This window comes from Symphalangus syndactylus, chromosome 17 (genome assembly GCF_028878055.3).
Source record: "Symphalangus syndactylus isolate Jambi chromosome 17, NHGRI_mSymSyn1-v2.1_pri, whole genome shotgun sequence".
NCBI classification, from domain to species: Eukaryota; Metazoa; Chordata; class Mammalia; order Primates; family Hylobatidae; genus Symphalangus; species Symphalangus syndactylus.
In genome coordinates this window covers 75932365-75954648 of record NC_072439.2, presented here as the reverse complement: position 1 = coordinate 75954648, position 22284 = coordinate 75932365, and the positions used below count along the sequence as shown (strand labels likewise).

The following is a 22284-nucleotide window of genomic DNA, read 5'->3' as shown; positions in this document are numbered from 1 at the left end:
CTGTACATTAAACCCCCTTGACATGCAATTTACCCATGTAACAAACCTGCACATATAGCCACTGAATCTAAAATAAAATTTGGAAAGGAAAATATATATATATATATATATATACACACACACACATATATATGCACTGAGGACAATATACATACATATAGATGTTGTATAAAAATACTTTGGCTATATATATATATACATATGTAGCCCTCTTAGTTTTAGGTTAAGAGTATTTTGTTTCTCTCTCTCTCTCTCTCTCTCTCTCTATATATATATATATATATATATATATATATTCCCTCATATATATATATATATGGCCCTCAGTGCATATTTGTGTGTGTGTGTGTGTATATATATATATATATATATATATGGCCCTCGATAGTCTTAGGTAGAGTAAGAGTATTTTGTTATACAATAAACAAATTTAAGGAATTCTATTAAGGGTAAGAAACATGTTTGTATTCACTGTAGGTAGTTTCTTAGAATTGAAACCAAACATTTAATTGTATTGTAATAAAAACAGTTTTGTGAGCCAAAATACTATGATGATGATGAAACAGAGGACATTGTGTCTTGATTTGCTGGCAATTAATTACCTTAGAATAGTTTTTTTAAAATTGCTAATACACATAATTGATGCAATTTTTAGGCTATCGAAAAAAGAGAGTAGAAAAAAAAGCCATCTCTTCCAAAAAAGTGTGAGGATGAGGGAGAATGACGGAGGGAGAGAGAGAGAGAGTGAGAGAGAGGTGATATGTGAGAAATCTGATCATCATAAAAGAGGTAGCAAGGATTAACTGAAAATAGCTGGGTCTGAGTGGGAAAGAGGGATGCTATGGTCTTTAATTTCACACTAGCTGATCGCTGAGACAGACACAAATAATAAAAGAGAAAGATATAAGATAAGGTCTGGGTAATGTATAAAAATGACAAGATAACTTAGCAAGAATGTTGGCTAGACTAGATTATTTTCCATATTTTATTTCTAATATCTCAAGATTTTTTGAGAGGATAAATATCCCCCTAATGAATGACTAGGAAAATCTGGTATTTATTATATGCTGATAATATTACAGTCTTCTCAATTAAAAGCTATTCTGACTGATTTAGTGATTTTAAAACTTTTCAATACTTTCAGTATTACAGAAACACTTAAAAAATGGTGGGAAGAGCTACTGTCTACACTTCAACCGTATCTCCAACATAATACCTTTTACTCTCCCCTCTTCCACCCTCTCCTTCTTTCCTTTTCCTCCCTTCCCTTTCTTTTCTCTCCCTCTCCTATCAAACCTGAACTCACATGTTGAATTTAGTTTTCTATTTAGTCTTTTTAACTTTGAACAGTTCATTGGTCTTTATTTTTCTTGACTTTGACATTTTTTGAGGAATATAGGTCTGTTATTGCATATAATGTCTCTCAATTAGGGTTTATCTGATGTTTCTTCATAATTATATTCAGGTTGTGCATTTCTGGTAAAAGATTAGTGAAGAAATGTTGTATCATCTCCATGCACTACAACAGGAGGCACATGATGTTGCTTTGCCCATTGACCATTTGGTTAGGGTGGTAATTTTGCCATTAATCCATTAGAAAGTTACTATTTTCCCTTTGCATGGAATAAGTATAAAATATATGGGTATATTGAAACTATGAACATTTTCTTTTTCATCACTTTTCATCACTTTTACACACTAATCTTAACATCTGTTGATGATCTTTAAGAAAATTTAATGTTATCATTTGTTTTATTATTAGTTCGAATTGGCTGTTAAATTGTTTTTCTTCTTTTCAACTTTTTTCAAATTGGCTGTTTTTCTTCTTTTCAACTTTTATTCACTTATTCATTTGTTTATATCATTATGGACTCATGGGTTCTTATTTTATTCTAGTGATTATAATCTTTTACTGCCATACTTTGATGCTACAATTGTCCCACATATAGCTAATGGGAGCCCCTCAAAGCTGGTTCGTATGTCATTTTGACATGTACCGATTACCTTTGAACACATCTTTTCTTTGGCACAATAAATACAGCAATTTTACAAGAAACCTCTAACTAGTAGTTAGGGGACTTTGGCTTTCCTTTATTTGTCTAGTTAAAATTTTTAAGTGGTCTTCTCATATATAATTCCTAAATATTTGGTAATTATCAAATTAATTAAATTTACAAAAAATTAATGAATGAATTAAAATTACAAAAGGTAATTATAAAAATTATTATTTTTCAAATTTTATATATATATAAATATATAAATATATAAAGTTGCTGCACAGATCATCCCAGGATCAATACTTTGTATCCTTCAATCCAATCAAGTTGACACTCAGTATTAACCATCACACATGTGTTTTGATTTTTGCATATGAAAATTATTTAAAAATTCTAGTAATTACAGGAAACAGAAACTGAACATATATATATATATTCCACTAGTTCTGTCCCTCTAGACAACCCTGATTAATACAACGTGTATTTGACACAAGAAACCAAACCAACGCATTAGTTTGTTGAGGGTAATGGCTCCCAGATCCATCCTGTCCTGCAAAGGACATACCTCATTCCTTTTATTGGCTGCATAGTATTCCATGGCCTATATGTACCCCCATTTTCTTTATCCAGTCTATCTTTGATGGGCACTTTGGTTGATTTCATGTCTTTGCTATTTGCGAATAGTGCTGCAATGAACATATGTGTGCATGTATCTTTATAATAGGACAATTAATATTCCTTTGGATATATACCCAGTAATGGGATTGCTGGGTCACATGGTATTTCTGCCTCTAGATTTTTGAGGAATTGCCACATTCTCTTTCACAATTATTAAGCTAATTTACACTCCCATTGACAGTGTAAAAGCATTCTTTTTTTCTTCACAACCTCACCAGCCTCTGTTGTTTTTTGACTTTTTAATAATAGCCATTCTGACCGATGTGAGATGGTATCTCATTGTGATTTTGATTTGCATTTCTCTAATGACCAGTGATGATGAGCTTTTTTATATATATGTCTGTTGGCTGCATTTATGTCTTCTTTTGAGAAGTGCCTGTTCATGTCTTTTGCCTACTTTTTAATGGGGTAGTTTTTTCTTATAAATTGGTTTAAGTTCCTTAGAGATGTTGGATATTAGACCTTTGTCAGATGGATAGCTTCCAAAAATTTTCTTCCATTTGATAGATTGTCTGTTTACTCTGTTGATAATTTCTTTACTGTGCAGAATCTCTGTAGTTTAATTAGATCCCATTTGTCAATTTTTGCTTTTTTAGTAATTGCTTTTGGTGTCTTTGTCATGAAATCTTTGCCTGTGCCTATGTCCTGAATCATATTGCCTAGGTTTTCTTCTAGGGTTTCTACAGTTTTGGGTTTTACATTTAAGTCTTTAATCCATCTTGAGTTGATTTTTGCATATGAAAATTATTTAAAAATTCTAGTAATTACAGGAAACAGAAACTGAAGCTTATTCCTAAGTTTTGGAGTATGGGGTATTTCATTTTCAAAAAAGAGGCATAAAATGGGGTAAAACCACAATCTAGAACAATACTAAATAATCTCACATATGTTGCACATAGAAGTACCAACACACTGCCACACACACACAAACACACATGCACACACCAAATAAAAATTGAAAGCACTAATGTCTATAATTCATCCTAGCTAAAAAATATTATTAATGGCTTAAATTTCATAGATTATGGAAATAGCATGGCAATATGAGTTATGTAGATTATGTCACTAGAAAAAACAAAGATAATGAGGAGGGCAAGGAATCAGCTTTCTTTGAACATTTCAAATGTTGTCTGAGAAGTGGGACAGCATTTTGGAGAGATGTAGAGAAGATGATTAAGCAACCAATCTCTGGATTTACTTCCATGGGCACTCTTGACAAGTTGTTGTCACTGGTTGTATTGGCCTATGTCCCCCGAATAAACAGAGTATACCTTTGTGTTCCTGACATCTAGCTTAATTTCCATGGAATAAATATTTCGTGAAATAATAAATAACAAATGAATGAACTTCCTGATAGGACTTCTATTACTATACTCTCTTGCCTGATGGAGCATGTAGCTTAATGAACTTGGCCTTTGACTTATCACGATACCCTGGGAATGGGAGAACATTAACACACACTATGCTCAATACATTTAAAACTTCCTTTATAATTTTTGAATAAAAATTTTCTGTTCAAGAAGGCCAAGAGCAGTGGCTCACACCTGTAATCTCAACACTTTGGGAGGCCGAGGTGGGCGGATCACTTGAGCCCAGGAGTTTGAGACCAGCCTGGGTAACATGGCAAAACATCCTCTATATAAAAACTGCAAAAATTAGCTGGGCATGGTGGTACATGACTGTAGTTCCAGCTACTTAGGAGGCTGAAATGGGAGAATCATTTAAGCTCAGGAATCAGAGGTTGCAGTAAGCTGAGATCAGACTATTGCACTCCAGCCTGGGCGACAGAGTGAGACCCTATCTCAAAAATAAATAAATAAATAAATAAATAAATAAATAAATAAATAAATAAATAGAAAGAAGAAAAGAAAGAAAGAGAAAAAGACTTAGTTCTATAATAACCTAAATATTCTCTTTAAATCTCAAAATTGATCAAAATATTCTAGTCTTTGCAGTCAGAAGGAGTTTGGCTGATTTTATCACTGTTACTCTCATTCAGATTCCTCTCTGCAAAGTACCACTGCTCTTTGACTTGCTTTTTTTTTTTGAGATGGAGTCTTGCTCTGTTGCCTAGGCTGGAGTGCAGTGGCGCCATCTCGGCTCACTGCAAGCTCTGCCTCCCAGGTTCATGGCCTTCTGCCTCAGCCTCCCGAGTAACTGGGACTACAGGCGCCCGCCACCACTCCCGGCTAATTTTTTGTATTTTTAGTAGAGATGGGGCTTCACTGTGTTAGCCAGGATGGTCTTGTGATCTGACCTTGTGATCCGCCCGCCTCGGCCTCCCAATCTTTGACTTATTTAAATGGTCAACTCCTTCTGTCTCTAAGGTTTTGCTTAAATGTTTTTTTGGAGTACTTCAAACATAGTTATCCTACCTTCCTCTAAACACCCAGTTTAATCTAATCTAGACATTCATTTGTAGGTGTGTACCAACACTGAGTTGGAAATTTGTTTAACACCATCCCCATATCTGGCAAAGTGCCACACATATAGTAGATGTATCATAAATACTTATGAAGTTAAAGGTGGCTATTTCTAAGCACCTTTGATTCTGGAAAAAAAGTAGTTAAAATATATATAACAAGGGAGAATTAGTTAATGATTTCTTTTCATGCATAGCCTAAATACAAATATAGTTAGACTATACTGTGTTTACAAAAACTAGAAATGAATATGTGAGACCTGTTTTATATACCTTTATTGATTTTTCTTGCAGTTAAAAATGCTGATTTTACCTAGATTTTATCCTTATATTTCTAAAGGCAAGGAAAAACTGGACCCAATTTTTTTTTTTTTTTTTGAGACAGAGTCTCGCTGTCGCCCAGGCTGGAGTGCAATGGTGCCATCTCGGCTCACTGCAGGCTCCGCCCCCCAGGGTTCACGCCATTCTCCTGCCTCAGCCTCCCGAGTAGCTGGGACTACAGGCGCCCGCCACCTCGCCCGGCTAATTTTTTTGTATTTTTAGCAGAGACGGGGTTTCACCGTGTTAGCCAGGATGGTCTCGATCTCCTGACCTCGTGATCCGCCCACCTCGGCCTCCCAAAGTGCTGGGATTACAGGTGTGAGCCACCGCGCCTGGCCCCAATATTTTTTTGTATTTGGTAGACACAATGGTAGATTGTATCTACCATTCCTGACATTATGTAGATAAAATCACTGTGGAAAACCTAAATATCGATAAGATTAACTAAGTGAAGGTAATATGTTTATTTTCATCTAACACAATTATCCATGATTATGGGCGTAATAATTAGACTCAAAGGTGAAAACCAAGAGTGGTGTAAGTATTCTACAACAAATGATCTAGAAACACATGTAGAGAGAAAAGTCTCAAGTTAGATGTAGTGAAAGCTATAGAAGAAAGAAAATTACACTAAGCTACTTTTCAATAATCAGGTCTCTGATAAAACTTGAAAGGTAATTCAAGTTTCTCACTACCCCAAACTTTAAATTACCAAAAAAAAAAAAAATTAAAAAGGACTTTTCCTAAGAAATTACAATTAGTAGTTTTTAAGAGACAAGTTTGCGAACCCTATATTAGGGCCATATGGTATGTATTTTGGTGCATCTGCTAAGTGCGCACAAATGCACTAGAACAAGGAACTGAAATATCCTGAGGCAAATCCCTGATTCCAGCAGCCAGTGTAGCAGTATCAGCAGCTAGCCTCAAGGAATCTTGTTTACTAACGCCAAGGGGATATATGATAGTTCTGAGTTAGCTGTTTACAATTAATCCACCTAATATTGAAAATTGGAATAATTTCTGGCTTTTGGATTCCACTCAAGTTTAAGCAACATGGTGACATTGGCTTCCACAATCCTCTGGAGGTACTGTCTGAAGCCCCAAATCTATTGCTGTGTTAGCCAGTGAAGGCTCACCAAGGAGAAAATTATTCATGTAACTTGGCCTTCAGTTAGAGAAATTTTTCAAAAGTTTTCCTAGGGTTGGAATTACTACAGCAGCTAATATGGATCTTCAGCTCAGAGGGTCATGGAATGCTGTTCAGCAGAGAAGGAAATATTGAAACAAGTAGAAGGTCAATTTAGAAGAGGCAGTGATCTGAATCTCCCCCAGGGTGCCCTCACATTAAGCTCAGATTTGTAATTGAAAATAAATCTTTCATGTATGGGTGACAAGTCTGAGGTCCTGTTCTGGGTGCAGTTTTCACTAAGCATTATATTTTCCTGCTTGAAGTCACTGTCCTTTTCAGCTGATTTGACCTGTAATGCCACAGTTGGATGTTGGCTGCCAAGTGATTAGCTATTCAAGAAAAAAAGTGAAACTAATCTCTGTATTAATATACATGAGGTGAAATGAGAGGGAATCTGAGACTGGAAGGCACAGAGACTGATATTACAAGCTATGCAGCGAGGCATACTCTCCCAGATACAGTAGCAGAATCAAACCCGAGAGGAACGGTGACATTTGGCAGAGATGGTGCAAGAGACAGATGCTGTGGGTTGAAGTGACGGCTTGATTTTCCAGCACTTTACTGTAAAGAGTGAGTCCTTTTTCAGAATAAAAAGAGCCTATTGTTATTACGCCACTTACAAAAAGTATACAAGTACAGAATTCATTTTTTTTCTTTTACATTGAAGATTGGAGGGGAGCTATGTTGAAAAAAAGAAATAATTTTTTGAAACATTTGCTAATTTTACAAAGCACTTCTACATCAATTTGTAGCTACTGAGCAACCTAGATTATTTTCCCTCTGTTAGAAATATCCCCTCGTTCTCTTAGAGAATCAGATAATGATGAAAATCAATTAATATCATGAACATGAAAGAATCTTTTAATGAAAAATAGTTCATTAAATCAACATTTGTTGGGCATCTATTCTTTGCCAGACACTCTGCTAGTTACTCAATTTATAGTTTTAATAAGACATGTCTCCTGCTCTCCCTTTTTCACCTTCCTGCAATCTCAACATGGAGACAGTATGTGGAAAATCATGCTTTGGAGCCTATGTGCTGAATCAGAGTTTCCTGAGGGGCTTAGAATCTCTAGGGTGGAATCTGCTGTCTTATCAAATTCCCAGGTGATTTTCACATATCCTAAAATTTGAGAACTCTGATGTCTTAAAGAATGTAAAGAATTCCAACAAAAATATTACGGCTGGAAGAGCCTTTAGGAACTAGTGTGACCATATAATTTTTCAAATGAGAAAACTGAGGATCAGAGAGGGAATGTAAATTGCCTGATTTCACACAGCTGGTTAGGACCCTAGTTTTTCTGTTTGCTAGTCCAATGCTAGTCAAGGAGAAAAAAATAGGTTGTGGATTTCTTTACTCAAACAACTCACTATATTGTGTATGTTCCCTTTCTTTTTTGCTTTACTAGTAAACTATTTCTATATAACAATATTTTGTTATAATACGAATTTTATACATTTCCTCTCCTTTTCGCTTTACTAATCTACTATTTTTATGTAATGGTGTTTTTTGTTATAGCAACATGATGGCAAAAATCTAGTAATTGAAACTACCTACTCTGTTGCCCTTTCCTCCAGACTACATTTTATCCACACTTAACTATTCTAGACAAGTAGGGGTATTTTTCCATGCAAAAATCCGTTTCTTTATGACAAGAAATGAATATGTGAGGCCTGTTTTATATACCTTTATTAATTTTTCTTACAGTTAAAAATGCTGATTTTATCTAGACATTATCCTTATGTTTCTAAAGGAAAGGAAAAACTGGGTTTTAAAATGTGGGCCAATAAAATGCTTATTCTTGCCTTTAAAATTCTATCTACCTTGAGAAAAAAAGGTTTTGTTATAAACTAATTTTATTATTCTCTTTGCCAGGAAACTTTTTCCAGAGCTGAAATATCTACGTAGCTTAAGCCGGTTTTCTTTTTTTTCTGCGCTCAGAAAAGATGGAAAACATCTGGCAGGTTCCTCTGGCAGGATATTCAAAGAAAATACTTTCTTTACTCTTCAGGCAAAGCAATTTAATTCTTTTTTGTCTGTGTTGCATGGAACTAGTCTCCAACTTTTATATAAGTGTATAAATACATAATGTAGATGGATATTTGTTGATCAGAGCCAAATTATAGTAGCTTAATTTGCAATTTATTTAAATAAAGTTAATTGTAACAAAATCAATGTTATAAATTCTACAGAAAATAATGTGCTCTTTAGGGTTTTTACCTGTTATCCATGCCAAAAGAAATATCATCATGCAACAAGCTAACTTTTTTTTCAAGCTTATCTAAGAGGAAAGGCCTGCTGGTATATTGCAATTGCCCAGCTTTGCCCAGGTGCCATAAGGTAGCCCATGTAACAGGGCCACCTCCTGGTTGAGGAGATTGTAATGGCACAAGACAGTCTGCCTCCAGGAGGTATGTTTTTCTCATTTGCACAAAGTTACTTTATGAATTAGTGGCAGCTCACCAAAAGGTCTACAACAAGCTCTGGCCAGGTGTTCAGCTTTAGATTTGAATGTAAACAGGCTTAGACTTTTTTTTCCTAAATATTAAGGAAGGGTATCCAACCATTTCTTACAAAGAATTTTCTTACATCATTACTCATGATACATTGTGAACTGAAAATCCAATAATAAATAAACATTATTTGAAAAATGTTCATTTTGTATTAACCATTTCTGAGAATATTTTACAGTTATAAATATAGCATTTTCCTATTTTTGTACATAGTTTCCTTTTGGTTTTTAAAATTAGAGTTGATTGACATTGCTGTGATGGAAGATGGATTCCACCAGAGCACATGTGATGCACTGACTGATAAAAAATGATCAGCACCAGTTATAGGTGCACGTTTGACAATCAGAGGAAACCTTGATTCCCTATTAGGCTAAGCTGGTGTAGTCATATTGTGCTCAACAGTAAAGCAAACAACAAAAAAAAAACAAAAAAGCCTTTTCCTTATTAAAAATAGCATGTCAGATTCTGCCCAGAGAAACCTCACTCAGAGGAACAAGCAAGGCTCTAAGGGTAGAAAGGGTGATCAATATTTGATTATCTATATATCCTGGGTCACAGCTACTTCTTTCCCCCGAGATGGGCCGTAGTTTTTAAATTATTTACGATCAGAAGTAAAGAATGTTAACTTCTCAAACTCAGCTTCAAGGCCCAGCACCAACTCTGCTTCACTAATATGACCTCCTTCTCTTTTCTTTTTTCCTCTGTCTCTTTGACTCAGGCAGTGCAGACTTTTGTTTCCTCCTTTTCCAGACCTCAGAGTCTTCCTCTAGGCTTTGAGTGATGCCAACGTCCTTCTAGTTGTGTTTCCTTTGCCATCTCAAAGTTCCTGCACCACAGATGCTCGCTCTTCAAGCAATAATTTTATCTTTTGCAATGCTTTCCCCCGAAACAAATAAACCCCTTAACTGAAATCAAATAAATACAATTCAAATAAAAAACTCATTTGAATACATATATTTGTCTGTTCTTTCCAGAATATGAACTAATTATATTTTAGTAATGCCCATTCTATCATATAGCAATTAATAATAATGGTGACTAATCCTATGTTGTATCACTAGAATTTATTGAGACCATTACTCTGTGCTAGGCACTTGGCTAAGTACTTGCATACCATGTTTCACTTAATTGATATAATAACCCTGATTAGAAGATAAGAGTTTAGGTTTCCTAGTGAGTTAATGACAGAGTAATACTTAAGGGCTTTGTCCTGAAAAAAAAAAGTGTGCACTTAATATTTTAATAATGAAGTGTGGCTTTATGTATGACCTTTTTTTTGAACAAAATATTCCTCTGCTGTAACAACCTAAAGGTTTCCTACTCTTCTCAGTATCTCTCTGCTGAACACTTAACTTTTTCTTCCTTAACAAATCATCCAAGCTACAACCTTCTATTCCTTGATAATATAATCTTCTCCTTTCCAGAGGTCACACACTGGAACAAATGCATGACCCATTTGTGACAATGAAACACAGCAGCCTCCTTCTTATAATACAAAGGCACAATCAAAGAAGAGAAAAATAACTAAGCAAAAAAGGAAAGTGAGAGAAAACTCCCCTGGTTTTAAACATAACTCGATAGAAAATTGGTCTTTCATCAAAAGTATTTCCAGGCTAATGACTTGTGGTTTCTTTAGCTTTCATTTAAGTAGAATAGGACTCACTTTTTACAAAGTAGGTAAGTGGATAAAGTACTCATTCAATTTTACATTAATTTTAAAGGAAATGTGAACTAGCTTCAGTTGATATGAGCACTCATCTCAAAGAAAGCGTTCTGTCAGAGCTCCTGGGGACAGAACTGTCTAGCCTTATTTCAAGAAAGGACCATATTCACTTGTCATGCAATGTGAAGAGACTGACATTGGATCTTTGCCCTGTGAGCTCCATTCTTCCCATCTCCTATTTAATACTATATGGTTCTAAGAGGGAGAAAAAACTCTCTTAATTACATTCATAACATATCCTATAGTTCAGTTCAAAAGAAAATTTATCGGCAGCATGTGACAGGTACCACAGAAAGCACCAAGTGTAGAGAGGCATGGGAAATAAGTAACTTGTGAATTAGAGCGATCATGATAAAATGAAAATGAAGGAAAAAATGCAGTTCTCAGCTTATGGCTACACATAAATGAAGCAGTGACATAATAGAAAAGATGGGGGAAGGGAAGAACCTATAAAAGGTATGTTTTTAATATCTACGAAATAGGACTTGAGATGTGCATCATTTTATTGAGAGTCTAAGGCTGTACCATTGAGACAAATATATGGGCACTAATGTAATTGTTACATCCCCTCTAGGGTTCCTAACAAATCTCATCTGAAACTTTTAATTAAATATAGCACCATCACAAATTTCCTGGATGTGGAGAAGCCAGAGTAGGAAGCAGAGGAGCAGGAGTGGAGAGGATGACAGGATGGAAGTGGTATAAAAAACTCAAATATGAAAATTGTATATTGGATTATAGTGCCCACTTTTGTTCTGATTTCCTATACTATATAGTCTTTATTTAGAGTTTATTATAGAGCTATAGCTCCAACATACAGTATTTTATTTTTATTTTTTTGAGACAGAGTTTCATTCCGTTGCCCAGGCTACAGTGCAGTGGCATGATCTCAGCCCACTGCAACCTCTGCCTCCTAAGTTCAAGCGATTCTCATGTCTCAGCCTCCTGAGTAGCTGGGACTACAGGCACGTGCCACCACACCCAGTTAATTTTTTATATTTTTAGTAGAGATGGGGTTTCCCTGTTTTGGCCAGTCTGGTCGTCTCAAACTCCCAAACTCAGGTGATCCGCCTGCCTCGGCCTCCCAAAGTGCTGGGATTACAGGCGTGAGCCACTGCGCCCAGCCTATACAGTCCATAATTAGTGCTCTTTATTATGCAATGTGTCCCTAGCACACTTTCTACACATATTACATGCTCAGTAAATGCTGAATTGGTGACTATGTATATTAATGGTGGATATTCTTTATAAACAACTGTCTATTTGCCTGACTCTGTTCCCTATTAGACTATAAACATTGGAGAAGGTTGAGGGAAAAGAAATCATCCTTATATACCCTGCCAATCTCTACACACAGTATGCCATATGTACAAATTTATAGAATAAAAAAAATAAGTGAATCTAGCTATCATTTCTCCCAAGTGAAAATGGGGTCTTAGAACTGCAATCCTCTCTATATGTCCCTTTACTTGTCTATCATCTAGCTGAGTTCCACTTGCAAATCTGAAGTTGGAGCTAGAAATCTGGTGCCTATCAGTGCCAAAGCTAAACTGATTGTGCAGTGATCCATGTCAATTGCTAACGTAGCCGATATGAATGAATTAGTCATGCCTGGTCTGCTTATTTTTTGAGTACAGACACAGGCTAAAAACATGTCCTATGGATTATTATCTTTTTCAAGAACCTAATTAATATACATCATACATCTGCAAACTTTCAGGCAGATTTACAGACCCTTTCAGTTCTTGTTCAGATGAGGTCAGACATTGGAGCAAAGCAGAGCGGTAACCATCACTGTGGAGCCTGAAAACGTCTGGTCTTTCACAGCCAGGGTGGTTTCCAGCTGAGATGGCTGTTTTTGGTTTCCTGAGATAGCTTTAATGGGCTTTTGGGCTCTTTATCTCATCTCCAGGCTGGGTCGCTTGATGAGTGAATAATGAATGCAAGTTGGTCCAGCTGACAGTTGTCAACTACCAAGAGGCTATAGATAACTGTAAGTAAAGTTAAAGGATTGGACAGACTTCTGGCTGAACTGATAAAATCATTTAGATGAGAAGTCTGAATACGATGTAGAGGTAGAATGAGAGACAGCAGGAAGAAGAAAGACCTGTTAAAAGGCTCTTCGAAAGAGTTTTGAGAGACAGACTCTTAACAGAAAAATGTAGGTGGGTTTATCTTTCACAGCCATTCACACTACCTTCAGCCAGATAATAATGAAGAACCTGTGTTAAATGGAAGTCAATGAGTGGTGAATCTGTTGAGGTCAGGGACTAGTTTTACAGCTTCCAGATGATACGTATCCTCAGGACCTGACACATAATAGCCATTCAACGAATGTACATTGACTTCAACTGAAAATGGACACAGTTCTGTCAAAACTGAGGAAGAACCTTTGATATTGATCTCTAAGTAACAACAAAAAACAATAATACCTCAAAAATGTTGTTGGCATTGTGAAGAGGCATGCACAATCTTTCCTAAGATAGGTAGAAATGAGCCATAGTAATTTAGAGAATGCTTAAGATGTATCAACCTTAAGATTTGGAAATACTCCAATTATATAGGCTCTATGCTATTAGTTCTTAGGAATTATTTTGCTCTGTATATCTACATGGACCACAGCATAATAAGGCTAAGGATCAATGAGATCAATGGGTGTTTAGGTTGGATTAGTTTAATTTACTTGTCAAATTCCTAGAGTGAACCAGCTATGCTTTCTTTGGTTTCTGCTGATCCAATCCATCAATGTGACCATCAGCAGATTATCAAGACCAATTTTTCCCCAGTGCAAACCATTTAACCATCCATTCATTCATGCATGTATTTCCTCTAAGCTTCAAAACAATAGCTTTATTAAAAATGGAATTAGGACCTAAAAACAGTGGCTCACACCTGTTATCACAACACTTTGGGAGGCTGAAGCAGGAGGATCACTTGAGGCCAGGAGTTTGAGACTAGCCTGGGCAACATAGTGAGACCTCATTTCTACAAAAAATTGAAAAATTAATCAAGTGTGGTGGCATACACCTGTCGTCCTAGCTCCTTGGGAGGCTGAAGCCGGAGGATCACTTAAGCCGAAGAGTTTGAGTTTGCAGTGAGCTCTGAGCAGGCCACTGCATTCCAGCCTAAGTGACAGAGTGAGAACTTGTCTCTATTTTTAAAAAAATGGAACTAGGATCATCCTAGTAAGTTTTTCCTCAAGAAGAATGGCCTTGTCTATTCTTCTCAAAAATCTTGCATGTGTATAGAAAGCTGGTTTTGGAATAATAAACAGTTGGCTTTAAAGATAAGATTATATACAGAGCAACCAATATACTGAAAGATTAATGATTTCATTTTCATTGAATTTGACTGACTCAAAATAGGTAAGTAAAAATGTAATGGGAATCTTGCCATTTCTAAATTTCTTTTAAGTCTTTCTGCTTTCTTCTAGCCTCAGCAAGTATCCAGTGATGTCCAGAAACAGTACTACAATTCTCATTCCTAGAATATTTGTTTGAGACTAGCCAATCTGTTAAATGAACTTATGCTAAATTATATTGAATAAGGATCGTGTAATGTGTCTCCCTAGGGCTTGTCACATAATAGAAACTCAATAAATATACATTGAATCAAATTGACAATGGGTACAATTCTATCAAAGCTAGAGAAAATCACTTTTGATGTCAGTCTCCAAGTAATGCCAATTAACTTCCACAATATGTTATTAGGTTGTCATATTAGGTAACCTTTCCATCTAATAGGAGACTTTCAGAGGCAACACTCAAGGCTGGTTGTAGGTCTTAAGAATGTGTAAAGTAAGTGGGCAGAATATTTGAAGCAAATTGATCAAGTTGTTATTACAGAGACCTCATAAAATTTACTTTCAGAAAACACCTTTAGTTATATATAATCTGTGATATCAATAATATTTATTAGTAATGTTGAGAATTGGGAGTAATTTCATCAGCATGTTATAGTCTTTGTAGAGATAATTTTACATGTATCTATTCAGTTACTGTGTAATTAGACACCGGGTTTATTTTCTTCATGGTTTTTAATTCCAGGTGAAAACCAACAAACCAAGAATATTTTCCCAAATGATACTCATTAGGAAAAAACAGAAGAAGATATTTTAATTCAGTTACTTATTAATGTTAAATAGCTATTGGTAAAATATTTTTCTAATAGTTTTTAGGATGGGTAAAGCAGGATACACAGTAGAGTTCACTCATGTTGCCCTTCCCCACAATCTAGAAAGAAAGCCTAAATCATGTTTTATATATTAAACAAAAATAGCTATGTAGGAGACTTAGTTTAAAAAATTAATAGGGTGATTGCCTTTTGAACTAAAAATTACAAAGACTGTAAATGCCACTTAAAAAAAAATATGAGTGCTATTAATTTCCACTTCCCAAATGGAATCTAGGGAGATTAAGCTACTGCTAGCGGCACATCTGTTACACAAAACAGCAGCATATGATGGGTATAGATTAAAATAGAAATAGATTGCATAGATGCTCTTTTGGCTCCAGAACATCCTTATAAAACACCTAGTCACACACAGTCTCCCTCTAATTTCTAGCAACAATTTAAATAAATACAAGATGTCAGACAATAATCCCAGTTCAGGGGAAAAAGGGCTTCAATTCCACCCAAGTTAATTGAGGCTAGAATCATTCCTGCGACATCTATGGCAATTTCACATTGGTGCACTTCAATTAAGGAATGATAAGAGTGCAAAGTAATTTATACTCATAGATTAGATGTCGTCTGTGAAAAATTACCGATTAACTCAAATGTGGCCTCTGGAGTGCTCACCAAGCATCTTAATGGAGGGCTCTCTGTCACCTCTTGTCCTAATATCTGGTCAGAAACTAGCAACACTTTAAATTTGCCTTTTAAAAGACTCAATATACCTATTTTACACATCCATGACTTCCCCTTTTTAAATTTCCCCTAACCACAATTGTTTGTAGTAATAGTCAATTTTAATCATCTCCTTTTAAAAATTATTTTACCTACACTGTTTCCTTTTATTTCAATTCTTCTCTTGTACTTAGTATTAAAGGGCATTTTCTTCAATAAAGTAATAATTAAAAGACATTTATTTGAAAAACATTGTTCTATATGATATTTCCATCTCAGTGACCATATATAACTCTCAATAAGAAAATGCAGTGTTTGTAGTAAAGAGAGGAAAGATTCTTAATTACTGTTTTCCCAAATTAAAATTTCATCTTAGTAGATGACAAGCACCATGCAGAAAATTTTGTGCATCATATTTGACCTTTTTAAACTTCCCACAAATTAAACAGGAAGGTTATCAGTTGTTTATCTGTTCTTAAATGAACACTTTCTTCTTTCAGAATCTAGAACATATGACTAAGAACATAAACTTTTTTATTTTTTTTTTTGAGACGGAGTCTTGCTCTGTCACCCAGGCTGGAGTGCAGTGGCACAATCTCAGCTCACTGCAAGCTCCACCTCCCAGGTTCACGCCATTCTCCTGCCTCAGCCTCCCGAGTAGCTGGGACTACAGGCGCCTGCCACCACGCCCGGCTAATTTTTTGTATTTTTAGTAGAGACGGGGTTTCACTGTGTTAGCCAGGATGGTCTCGATCTCCTGACCTCGTGATCCGCCTGCCTCAGCCTCCCAAAGTGCTAGGATTACAGGCGTGAGCCACCGCGCCCAGCAGAACATAAACTTTTTAATAAATAAAAATAGCTTTATTGGAACTATTACTTCTTTTCCCTTCTTTAGCCATTAGCTGAATTAAAAAGCATACTGATATACAAAGAACTCCACATTTATTTTATTAGGAAAGAAAAGAGTCTACTTTCAGTTATGAGTTATGTATTCTTAGAGATGACACACAAAGATGAAACAGAAGTAAAGCAAATTCAGCTTTTTTTCTTCCCTTATAATGATGGAAGTGTCAGAGGCCCTGGACCTAAAAAAAATCAGAAGATCTGAGTCCAAATGAGAGTTCTGTCACCCAAAAGTGGTATGAATTTGGGGTGAGCTCTTTGACTTCTGTGAAACAGTCTTCACTGTAGCATGAGGCAACATCTCAACCAAGTTGTAAGGACTAAATGTGTTAACATGTGTTGATTGTGTATACTCAGGACAGTTGTTGTTTTTGTAGGGTACTTACTATTCAAATGGAATGTCAGAAGAACTACTAAAATGTTTTATCTCTCTGTAACAAGTATTCTGCAGCCCTTTTCTTAAGAGTAAGGAATTATGTGGCCGGGCGCGGTGGCTCACGCTTGTAATCCCAGCACTTTGGGAGGCCGAGGCGGGCGGATCACAAGGTCAGGAGATCGAGACCACAGTGAAACCCCATCTCTACTAAAAATACAAAAAAATTAGCCGGGCGTAGTGGCGGGCGCCTGTAGTCCCAGCTACTCGGAGAGGCTGAGGCAGGAGAATGGCGTGAACCCGGGAGGCGGAGCTTGCAGTGAGCCAAGATTGCGCCACTGCACTCCAGCCTGGGCAACAGAGCGAGACTCCGTCTCAAAAAAAAAAAAAAAAAAAAAAAAAAGAGTAAGGAATTATGTATACTGTAATTGATGAGAAACTGCAATATAACCAACCTCATGGGACTTCCAGAAAAAAATATTAGAAATGTATAAAAAGAAACTGAAATAGAAAAGGAATTACGTAGGGGAATTTTTAAGATTTTGTAAGAAAGAGAAAGCCGAAGCATACAGACCTAGTTAATTTAATATTAACTAAAAGTTTCTAAGTTTACAGTCATTAAAATGTGGTTCTGTGTTTGGTTTAAAAGTGTTGCTTGGTGGCAGCAGCTTATTTATATTACTAGCACTGTGTATTTAAACCTGTCATTGCCATAGTGACTACGTCTCCAGCCTGCCCACCCACGAGCCTAACGAGCCACATTAAGTCATTTTGTGAGCCCTGGATCTGGGAAGATAGACATGTCTGAAAGGAGGAATTTAAATACGATCTCCTTCCTTACAGCAAAGGGTTATCAAAGCAATAGGCGAAGGGCATACTTTCTTTTTGGGTATTAGAAATGTCTATATGTGAACATTTAAATACACCAGTGGCTTGGGCCTGCTCAGATAATCTATTCAGCTTTCCAAGACTTGTGATTAAAAATGGTGTCTGACTGAATAACTCCAACATATCATTTTTCATCTTTGCTTCAAATTCAGAAAAAGGACATAGAAAAAATAAAAAGCTTGAAATGACAATGTAAATCAAGGCAGGGAGTTAAGCTATGGCAAGAATCTTTTATTTCTAGAAGTAATTATAAAGTTTATCATGCTGGATTTCACTTAACACCTTTAGATCATTTACGGCAGTGGTCACCAACATTTTTGGCACTGGGGACCAGTTTTGTGGAAGCCAATTTTTCCATGGATGGGGGTGGGAATGCTTTCAGGATGATTCAAGTGCATTGCATTTATTATGCACTTTATTTCTATTATTACCACATTGTAATACATAATAATTATATAATTCACCATAATGTAGAATCAGTAGATCCCTCAACTTGTTTTCTTGCAACTAGATGGTCCCATCTGGGGGAGATGGGAGACAGTGACAGATCATCAGGCATTAGATTCTCATAAGAAGCACACAACCAGGCCAGGCGCGGTGGCTCAAGCCTGTAATCCCAGCACTTTGGGAGGCCAAGGTGGGCGGATCACAAGGTCAGGAGATCAAGACCATCCTGGCTAACACGATGAAACCCCGTCTCTACTAAAAGTACAAAAAATTAGCTGGGCGTGGTGGCGGGCGCCTGTAGTCCCAGCTACTCGGGAGGCTGAGGCAGGAGAATGGCGTGAACCCGGGAGGCAGAGCTTGCAGTGAGCCGAGGTCCCGCCACTGCACTCCAGACTGGGGGACAGAGCAAGACTCTGTCTCAAAAAAAAAAAAAAAACAACAAAAACAAAAGAGAAGCACACAACCTAGACTTTGCATGCACAGTTCACAATTGGGTTCAGTTCCTATGAGAATCTAATGCTGCCACTGATTTGACAGGAGATGGAGTGCAGGCAGTAATGTGAGCAGTGGGGAGCAGCTGTAAATACAGATGAAGCTTCACTTGCTTGCCTGCAGCTAACCTCTTGCTATGCCACCTGATTTTGTTTGTTTTTGTGATACAGAGTCTCACTCTGTAGCCCAGGCTGGAATGCAGTGTCGGAATCTCGGCTAACTGCAACCTCCGCCTCCCAGGTTCAAGGGATTCTCTTGTGCGGCCTGATTCTTAACAGGCCATGGACTGACACGGTCCATAGCCTGGGGGATGGGGACCTCTGATTTATGGTGTAACAAGCAGTCTAAGCAATTTACAACTGTTGACTCATTCAATCCTGATGCACTTTAGTAGGCCAGTATTATTATCACCACATTAAAATCACACTGCTGGTAAGTAGTAGAGTCTTAATTTGAACGCAGATTCTCTGACTCCAGAGTCCACGCGCAAAACCATTATGCTCCATTTTTGTGAGAAAATAGGTTAAGAACTGCTTCATGAAACAGAGCTACTGTGCTCTGTTGGCACACATCCACATTGATAAAGATATGTTGGGGCCGGGCGTGGTGGCTCACGCCTGTAATTCTAGCACTTTGGGAGGCCGAGGCGGGCGGATCACGAGGTCAGGAGATCGAGACCATCCTGGCTAACATGGTGAAATCCCGTCTCTACTAAAAATACAAAAAATTAGCCGGGCGTGGTGGCGGGCACCTGTAGTCCCAGCTGCTCGGGAGCCTGAGGCAGCAGAATGGCATGAACCTGGGAGATGGAGCTTGCAGTGAGCTGAGATCATGCCACTGCACTCCAGCCTGGGGGACAGAGTGGGGGACAGAGTGAGATACTGTCTCAAAAAAAAGTTGGATGTTGGGGGGTAGGGATTTATCGATTTACTAACTGTGTGCCCAGAAGATTGTAATATCCTTGAGAATAAAGACTGTGTTGATTTTGTTCTTTTATATATATGAAGTATTAGGAAGGTGCTTTTTTTTTTTTTTTAATTGGTGGATAAGTGCAGGTCTAAATGATGGCTAGAAAATTCCACTTCTAAGAATCCTGGCTCAGAAGTCCAAGGTCAACGCACCTAATTGGGCATCCATATCTCTACCGTGGGAAAGCTATTTTAAAAAATTTAATCAAGTATATATTTACTATATAAAAACAGTGCACTCAATAAAATTTAAAACCTGAAAAAGAAAAAATATATAAAACAGGCAAAAATAAACTACCTGTCTCATATTAGAAAAAAACAGTGACACCAGTTATGAATAAGAATTTTAAAAAGTTACAGAGAGTTATAATAAAATTTCCTAGCAGTTAAATTGAGTATAAAGAGACTTTATCTTCTCTGTTTTTCTAGGAGGGAAATAAATAAAAATGGAGGGTTCAAAGCTATTTTAAACTCTTGAAACTAAGTTTCGTCATTGTTAGAAGGGGTTGGATGAGGATGGCACCTGTTACTTTAAGTGACTACTTACTTAATGACTATTAAGTAAGTTACAAGAGGCCATCTCAATGGTAAAGTAGAAGACATGGCACAAGGACAGATTTTGGAAATTGGTGAAAATGTGGAAGCAGAAAAGAAACAGCAGAGGAATACGGTAGAGCCATGTATATCCCCTGGGTTGCAAAATTCCCCTGACAGGAAGCAGTACAGCTGGATTCCTGAGTTGGAATCAAACAAGGAAGGAAAAGACCCACAAATTCTCTTACATATAACATGTGCTTGAACCCCTACTTTGCTTTCAAAATGAATTCAGGGGTGTTATATATTCTGAGCCCTTGAATAGTCCAGAATAAAAATTTTCTTAAGTGTAATATCCATGGGTCATGATGTTTTCTCCCAAAACTCTATGGATGCTGCTCTATTGTATTCTGAAATACAGTTGCAGAGAGACCGGGTGTGCGATTTTTTGTTACTTTCTAGATATTCTATTGTTGGTTTTGTTTCTCTTAATGGACTTTTTTTCCTGTCTGGCCTGTATAATGACAGCATTCTTGGTAATTTAAACATTTTTCAGGATTTATCTAAATGTAGATATTTTTAAATCCTTGCTTATTATGAGGACTCTTTCAATTTGGATACTTGAGCCAATTTTTCAACTCAAGAAAATTCTTCCATATTACATTTTATTATACTTATATTCCAATTTTTATATCTTTCTTTAGAAAATTCTAATCTAAAGTTAGATCTCTATATGTTTAATATCATATGTTCTTTCTCTTCATTTCAACTTTGTTTTCTTTTTTTTCTATGTTACAAGTGAACTTTTTAAGTATGACCTGCTTGCAATGAATCAGTTTTCTATTGTATTGATTCCACTCTTTATTAGCATCAATTTTTGTGAATTTAAAATCTATCATTACTGTTTAATTATCTTGGTATCCTTCCTTATTATACACACCCATTGTTAAATATCAGCCTCATGCCTTTTTATTCAATCTATTTTCTCTGATTTATGCCTCTGCTTCAGAGTTGACATAGTGTATATTCTATGAAGAGTGTCAATTTTAAAAAATTATATTCTGGGGTTCCTGTATAATTTTCAGCAATCTGCTTTTCTTTTACTATGATAATCCATTGTTTTTGCTTGATAATATTTTTAAAAGCAAAAATATTATTTTATTTTTAATGTTTTCTTTTTATTTTCCTTGAGCATGGTATCCATCCCTGCAGTTTGTCAAAATATGAGTTTGACTTGTTCTTGGTCCTACTCAGTCAATTTGTTAACGAGCCAAACCCTCTTCTTAGATCTAAGGCTGGCTGGCTGATCGGTGTACACTCTTGCTGACTCAGTTTTTAGCATTTACAATTATATTGACTACCCTTCTTTCTGCCATGCTAAAACACATAAAGAAATAATAACTACTGTTTATCCAGGATTTAAAAAATTAATACAAAGGGAAACATTAAAAATGAATCAAGCAAAAAAGAGTAACAGCAACAAAAGAAATGTATTGGGTTACATGACGTAGTAACTAAAATGCAATCAAGGTATAGCTGAATCAAAATGTTTAACCCCTACTAACAGGACCTTCTCTTGCATAAATTCTAGATGAAAGGGGCCAAGAGAAATACAGTACAAGCATGCTAGATGCATACATGTAAGTTCTTAGAATTAGGCAATATAGGCCAGGCTCGGTGGCTTATGTCTGTAATCCCAGCACTTTGGTGGGCCGAGGCGGGCAGATCATTTGAGGTCAGGAGTTTGAGACCAGCCTGGCCAACATGGTGAGAGTCCATCCCTACTAAAAACACAAAAGTTAGCCAGGTGTGGTGGCACATGCTTGTAATCCCAGCTACTCCAGAGGCTAAGGCTGGAGAATCACTTGAACCTGGGAGGCGGAGGTTGCAGTGAGATGAGATCGCCACTGAATTCCAGCCTGGGTGACAAGAGTAAAACTCTCTCAAAAAAAAAAAAAAAAAAAAGAAAAAAGAAACAAAGAACCAG

General features: G+C 36.6%; 1 protein-coding gene across 6 annotated transcripts in view; it reads right to left on the bottom strand.

Annotated features, from left to right (window-relative positions):
• The window catches only part of NLGN1 (neuroligin 1), a 728070-nt gene that overhangs the window by 17169 nt on the left and 688617 nt on the right, over positions 1-22284 (bottom strand). The window contains exon 1 of one of the 6 annotated variants that reach the window (XM_063621697.1): positions 1914-2018. The exons of the other annotated variants lie outside the window; for them this stretch is intronic. Coding sequence (XP_063477767.1) covers positions 1914-2016 — 103 coding nt within the window. The 5' untranslated portion in view covers positions 2017-2018. Of the gene's footprint in view, positions 1-1913; positions 2019-22284 lie in introns of those variants that run through there. 6 annotated transcript variants of the gene reach the window in all.